General features: G+C 36.8%; 2 protein-coding genes across 2 annotated transcripts; one reads left to right on the top strand and one right to left on the bottom strand.

Moving 5' to 3' along the window:
• Positions 1–56: 56 nt before the first annotated feature.
• On the top strand, positions 57–3,651 carry LOC108208587 (probable disease resistance protein RF45). The gene is made up of 2 exons (XM_017379119.2): positions 57–1,217; positions 1,696–3,651. Exons 1-2 carry the CDS (start codon positions 224–226, stop codon positions 3,540–3,542), a joined length of 2,841 nt encoding a protein of 946 aa, XP_017234608.2. The 5' UTR covers positions 57–223; the 3' UTR covers positions 3,543–3,651.
• Positions 3,652–4,619: 968 nt separating this feature from the next.
• LOC108207100 (hypothetical protein) lies at positions 4,620–6,312 on the bottom strand. Its single transcript, XM_064086639.1, has 4 exons — positions 6,289–6,312; positions 5,812–5,958; positions 5,593–5,709; positions 4,620–5,459 (listed from the first exon to the last, which is right to left on the bottom strand). The coding sequence occupies exons 1-4, from the start codon at positions 6,310–6,312 to the stop codon at positions 4,854–4,856; spliced, it is 894 nt and encodes a 297-aa protein (XP_063942709.1). The 3' UTR covers positions 4,620–4,853.
• Positions 6,313–6,835: the final 523 nt, after the last annotated feature.

Below are 6,835 nucleotides of genomic sequence, written 5' to 3' on the forward strand. Positions count from 1 at the left end.
GCCGGATATGAGCCGAGACACCGGATAGTCCGTATCGATTTACAGCCCTACCATAGCAACATCATAAACAAATGCAACTGTACAGTAACATGGAGAATCCAATGTGCTGAAGACACCAATACATTTGAGCCTTATCAAATTTATTACTCCCTCATCCCATTTTTAACTGTACTTTATATAGACTTGTTTGGTTTCTGCTGAAAAAAAAGTTGAACGAATTAATATGGCTGAAGCAATTGTGTCGATTGTTATGGGAAGGCTCGCTGATTTATTGATTGAAAAACCTCAAATCCTTAATGAAGTGAGCGATGAAATTCAACTAGCTGTGACCGAGCTCATGCGGATAAAGACATTCTTACCAGATGCTGATTCAAGGATGGATGTAGAAAGAATCCGGATTTTGCTCCGGGATGTACGAGAGCTTGCCTATGATGCTGAACATGCTGTCGAAACTTTTGTTATTAAAGCCTCATCGACTAAAAAACCATTTCAGTGGATGAACAGAGGCAAGTTTTCAAGGAAGATGAAAGATATACAAAAAAAGATGTCCATCTTCTTCGATTTGTTTTCTGATTATAATATCAGACCAACTTCTGAATCATCAACTTCCTCCAACAGAGAATCGGGAAAACTAAAGCGATTTCACTCTTTCACTACTCCTGAACCAGAGATATTTGTTGGATTTCATGACGACGTTGAATGCTTGGTGCGACATTTGGTGAATGAATCTGATGATTCTTACCCACTTATATCTATTTGTGGAATGGGGGGTCTGGGAAAGACCACTCTAGCTCAAAAGATATACAATCACTCCGCCATCAAGACTCACTTTGCTGGTTTAGCATGGGTATCAATCTCGCGAAAGTGGCAAACAGATCGGGTGTTGCAGAGAATTCTTATATGTCTCGTCCCTGAGAACAAAAACTCTATCCTTAATATGGAGACTGACAAGCTAGTGGAGTATATGCTACAAATCCAGGAAAGGAAAAAATGCTTGATAGTCCTCGATGACATATGGTCAACACATGATTGGAATGCATTAAAAGCTGCATTTCCAGCCGGGAAGTCCATAAGCAGATTAATGCTTACAAGCCGTAATGCTGAGGTTGCTGACTATGTGAATTTAAACGGATACATTCACAAGCCAAAATGTCTAAGTCCAGAACAAAGTTGGGAGCTACTCAAGTTAAAAGCACTTCACACAGGAAATTGTCTAGGTACATAATTTTGGTTGTGTTAATTATATTTCATATGCTTTTTCTTTACCATATCTTTTGTTTGACAACCTTAACTAACTGTATTTTTTGTTACCTAAGTTCCATAAATTTGGGAAGAAATCTGTCCAGCAACCTAAAAGAACATTGTTCTGTTCCATAACATATCGTTCATGTTCGTTTACAAACCTATGTATTAGAATTGTAAACGAATCTAACAGTTCATTAAGTGCCCTCTTGAGGTTTGAGTTAACGAACTTGAGTTCGAACCACATATTTTGTTTAATAACCTTAACAAACATTATGGGGTTCAGTAATTTTAGCTCGTGTTAACTTCAAGTTTATCCGAGTTAAGTTCGTCGATGGCTCTAACTTGAATGTGTCTTTTAAACATTTGCACTAGTTAAAGAATTAGAAATTATCTTGGCTTGTGTGTATACACACAGACACACATATGAATCCCGTTTGTTGTGTGTTGCAGACATTACCAGAGATGTAAAGAGGATGGAAAAACTGGGAAGGGAAATGGTTGAACATTGTGCCGGTCTTCCGCTAGCTATAGTCGTCTTGGGTGGAATTCTTGTAACAAAACCATCGTTGATAGAGTGGGAGAAGGTATATCGTGATAGTAAATCATCCCTGAAGGCGGGGAAAGGACTGGGAGAAGCCTATCAAAGGGAAATATTAAGTTTTTTAATATGGAGCTACAATGATTTACCGCCTCAGCTGAAGCCATGCTTTCTATATTTATCTAAGTTTAGTGAAGATGAATCGATAGACATAGAGACTTTGTATCAGCTATGGATCGCAGAAGGAATGATACTCTCGAGTGACAAAAGGGAAGGAGAAACAATGATACAAGTGGCTGAATCATACATGGGAGAACTAGTCCACAGGAGTATGGTTCAAGTGAGATTTAACGATGTAGAATCATCGCTTACAAAGTTTGAATCTTGTTCTCTGCACGATCTTATGAGAGACATGTCTTTAATACAAGCAAAAGCAGAAGATTTTTTTGAAGTAATACATTTCCAAAGTGGAAATGAGTTTCATCTCAAATCTACTACAGAGTCAAGGTCAGCTTCCACTCGAGTTGTGATTCGTTTGGATGAGGAATATTCTAGCAAAGAAGCTAATTACTACTTTACCAAGAAACGCAATCAAAAATGCTATCGATCAATTTTACTCCTCTGTGAGTTTGGGGCGAGAAGTCTGCCACGGGCCCTGGGGTTACATTTTGCCAATTTTAGGTTCCTAAAAGTCTTTTCTGTGGAGAATTATACCAATTTTTCTGGTGCATTTTCTCATTTTAATGTTGGAAGAGCATTAGGGTCCCTTGTTTACTTGCGATATCTTAGTGTAAGGGGCAGTAATTTGTCGGTTTTTCCATCTCTACAAAAGTTGGTGCTATTACAAACTCTAAAATTGGATATATCCGACAAGATATATGTTTTACCATGGCTGTCAAGAGATGTTCTGGTGAAGATGGATTGTTTGCGGCATCTGTATTTGCCGAAATTTAAAGTTGACGTTTTGGGAAGGAAATCGAAATTACGGTTTAATGGGTTGAGCAAGTTAGAGACCCTGGAGAACTTTGACACTAGTTGGTGTGAGGTTAAGGATCTACGTGAGCTAATCAATCTTCGGAAACTAACGGTAACAGTGAGGGGTAGCTGTGATATTCTGGAAGAAATGATGAAAAACTTGGATGATGTAGCCTCCTCAGCATCTTCATGTCTGAGGTTCTTGGGTGTCACTATTGTTTATTGTGATATTGAGCTGAACAATGATCTTACGATCTTAAAACAATTGGTATATGCCGAAAATTTGAACCTTCGGGAATTGAAAATATATGGGTGTATCCCAGAGGTGGGTCTAATATTTCCGCTGCATGTATCCACAATTTGTATTACAACTTTAAATTTAGGGGAATCATACCTGGAAGAAGACCCAATGCCAATATTAGAAATGCTTCCAGTGTTGAGTGTTCTCCGAATGTATAGGGATACATATGTGGGGAAGGAGATGGTGTGCTCCGCAACCGGTTTTCCTAAACTCACCGTTCTTATTTTGCACGAGTTCACAAACCTTGAAAAATGGAGGGTGGAGGAAGGAAGCATGCCCATCCTTTCATACTTGATTATTGCAAGTTGTAACAAGTTGGAGGAGTTTCCCGGAGGCCTTGTGTTCCTCAAGTCCCTTCAAATAAGTCAAATGCCTCAAGATTTCAATGATAGGCTTAAAAGGCAAGATGGTGAAGAAGGACCCGACTTTCACAAAATTTCTCATGTCGGTAGACTCATTATTGATGATCAGGGCTACATTTGAATGTTCTTGTAAGTTAGGTATAAAGTATTGTTTTGGTCGTGAAGAACATATTGCTTGAGAACTTATTTGATCATTTGCTTCTCATTAATATTATATGATCAATTTATTTTCCATTAAAATTAATACTTTTACTGTTGAAAATAATTTTAATTAATAAGCAAAAATTTAAAACATAAATTACAAAATTATACTTTATAAAAATATTAAAGGGTTTGCCGATTCACGTCCCCAACATATATTATTCAGGACGATGGAGAGCGTAATAATTAAATAAGTTCAATAACCGGATTTTGGACTATATATTTTAGTATCTTAATGTTCGGTTATTTTATGATGGTTATTAATATGAGTAAAGATTTGTATAAATTTATATTTAAAAATTTATGCAACATGAAGTTAAATAAATTATTTTAATAAATAAATATAGATCATCATCATCATCATGATTATTTTTTATATTTTTGGAACAATTATAATAGTAGGATTCTTAAACAATTATTTAAAAATTAAACATTTTATGTTGAACTCTTATCCTTTAAAATAAAAAAAAAATCACTACTTTTTTCAACGAAAAAAATGTATGTGTTGAATTACATTTGGTTGCAAACTCAATCTTTTTTCTTAAGAATTTTACAAAGAAAGTAAATCACCTAAAAGGACTTTAAACATATGACAAAAAAGACTCTAAACATGTGTTTAGAGTTTTATTCAGAACAAACTATTAGTTTCCAATTACGATCATCAGTGATCAGACTACTTAAAAGAACTACTCTTTTCAGACTATTGCAATTACGATCATCATACTACTGAAAGAACTGCTACTTTAGAAAAAGGCTCAGCATCCTCAGGTTCATGTTCACACCATATTCTTTTGTGAACTAGGGGCACAATTTTCATCATTTTCTTTGTCTTACAAGCCATGCAATCTAGTCATTTGAAATTGATCACTTTAAAGACCATCCTTGTGTCTCGTTCATTTTTCTTGAGGTGAACAAGAGTTAAACAAATTCGGAAGCGATAAATATAACAGTCTTCTAACAGAAAATCGATTTATGATAATTTTAGACTGCAGAAAAAGAGAGGAAATAATATTTCACTGACCAATATGTAATATGTTTTCATGCGATTGCGGCCAACACAACAGAGCACATTGTTTCCCACATGTTGCCACAAAACACCAAAACTAGGAGACTTCTAACTCTTGACTCCACCCATTGTTCAAACTTTTTCTTTGTGATCTTCTCTTTTTTATAATAAAACACTTTTGGTTTTTTTTTTTTCTTTATGGTTAAACTACAATATATACAGCGTTTAGGACTGGGAAACTGCTTTCTTCAAGACGCTGAAGGCAACGAGCATAAGCAGTGATATCATAATCTTCTTTGAAGCAAGAATCCGCAAGTTCACCTTCATGCCATGGTCTCTCATGAGCTTCACCGTTGCCCTAATTACTGAAATAAGCCAGAATACAACGGACAAGAACACCACTTTCATTGTGTCTGCAGGTCCATTCACACTTCTTGTGCCTCCCGACACCTCGACATAGGACCAAGCAGCGCCTTGATTATCGGTGGTTCCACTCTGATTGAGGCCAAGTTTCTCGTTCAACCAACATGATAAAGTCACAAGCAGCTTTGCAAGCCATGCAATCTCATCATTGGAGACTGGTCGCTTCAACCAGTCACCCCTGTATTTCATACCGGTTTGCTTCTTGTTGCGTATCACTCTAGGACTAAATATCTCATCACGTGGATGCTGATTTTCTCTCGTCTCGGGGACTGCTTGTGTGTTCCTTGGAGTAGAGTTACCAAATAAGCACCCCATCTGGGCTTTGATAGAATCTAAACAAGCCATATTCTGAGCATGATTATCTCCCAAGACAGTCTGCAGCTCCGACTCAGCACGCAACACAAAGAGCTGCAATAACAATGTGACTAGTGAGTGAGACTTGACATTTAGAATGACACCATTTCAGTTCCTAGAATTTATATGGTTCATACAGATATATTTAAGTACACTATATGCTAAAAGAAGAGAGGGGGAAATAAACCTGTAGCAGCTGTTGTCTGCCATCATCACCATCACTAAATAACTGCAAATCCTTGTTCCAATTCTCGTGCAAGAAAGAGCCATCAGCATCATTTTCACACAATCCATCCTCCCAGTCCTTGTAACGCAAAAAAGAACAAGGGATTTACATATAAACATCTGAAAAAGAGTTGAAGAATGCGCTCGCGCACACAAAAGAGATGCAGTTAGGTCTTCATACCTGCAGTTGTTCTCTGATTGATGGAACAAATCTGTACAAGTTGTTGTGTATGGGTTTGGATGACCCAGAAGGCTTAGAATGGAAGACAGTGTCCACATTGTTTATAAGATTCATCAGCTCACTGGACGATGTCAATATGCTTAAGACCTGCACAAGAAATACAAGAAACATATACAAAATAAGTAAACGGAAACTATAACGAATTGATCCTGGGATAAAAATATATACTAATTATAAAAGAAAATTTCCCCACTGTTACCCTGACTCTTCATTTTGCCTCAAGTACCGGTGTCGGACACTCAACACTTGAACATCGGACACTCAACACTTGAACATAGGTACAGACACTACAGAACTTATTTTAGGCCAAAAACATGTAAATTTTCAGAATACTACCGAGACACACTCGGACAGGTAACCATGTTGGACACTTTTAGCTGACTCCAGGTAATATAGATTCTTCATATGTAAGCTTACCAGAAGTATCCCATCAGCGCCCATAAATGAAAAGAAGCCGAAAGAAACTATAAAAGAGGAATATAGCAGATTATTATTAATTAGTAGCCTTGCATAAGTTTCCTCTATAATTCAACACAAGTAGCTTTCTGTTGTCGTTCATTCAGATGTATCCATCGAGCATTTGCCAGGACTGCTGAAGCAATTTAGGCTTTTATCTATAGTCTATGCATGCAAAACTATGGTTGACCGTCACTAACTACAGACCAATTTAATTTATTTTTTATTTATCCTCTTATGTTCTGCTTATCCAGGTAAAAAAAAAAAATTGATTTGGTCAAAAATATACACAACACAACTATATATGGAGAAACTTGTGAGCAAATCCTAAAAAATGCATAACCAAGGAACTATAGAACAAATAGTTGATCAACACAAAGCCTTGCCAGGAACTAGAATATCCACTTGAAGAAGACTGTACTTCCTTTTTAGTACCATTGCTCGATACCTCAGCATTTACATCTAGACCAGAAAAATCTTCAAAGCTAATGTTCCAAGGTTCTATATA

Source organism: Daucus carota, chromosome 2, assembly GCF_001625215.2.
Source record: "Daucus carota subsp. sativus chromosome 2, DH1 v3.0, whole genome shotgun sequence".
NCBI lineage: Eukaryota > Viridiplantae > Streptophyta > Magnoliopsida > Apiales > Apiaceae > Daucus > Daucus carota.

Coding starts and splice junctions, on each gene's coding strand:
- LOC108208587 (XM_017379119.2), top strand. CDS start 224: ATGGCTGAAGCAATTGTGTCGATTGTTATGGGAAGGCTCGCTGATTTA. Junction 1,218..1,695: donor TCACACAGGAAATTGTCTAG/GTACATAATTTT, acceptor TGTGTGTTGCAG/ACATTACCAGAGATGTAAAG.
- LOC108207100 (XM_064086639.1), bottom strand. CDS start 6,312: ATGGGCGCTGATGGGATACTTCTG. Junction 5,959..6,288: donor GCGCTGATGGGATACTTCTG/GTAAGCTTACAT, acceptor TTTCTTGTGCAG/GTCTTAAGCATATTGACATC. Junction 5,460..5,592: donor GCAGACAACAGCTGCTACAG/GTTTATTTCCCC, acceptor TTGTTATTGCAG/CTCTTTGTGTTGCGTGCTGA.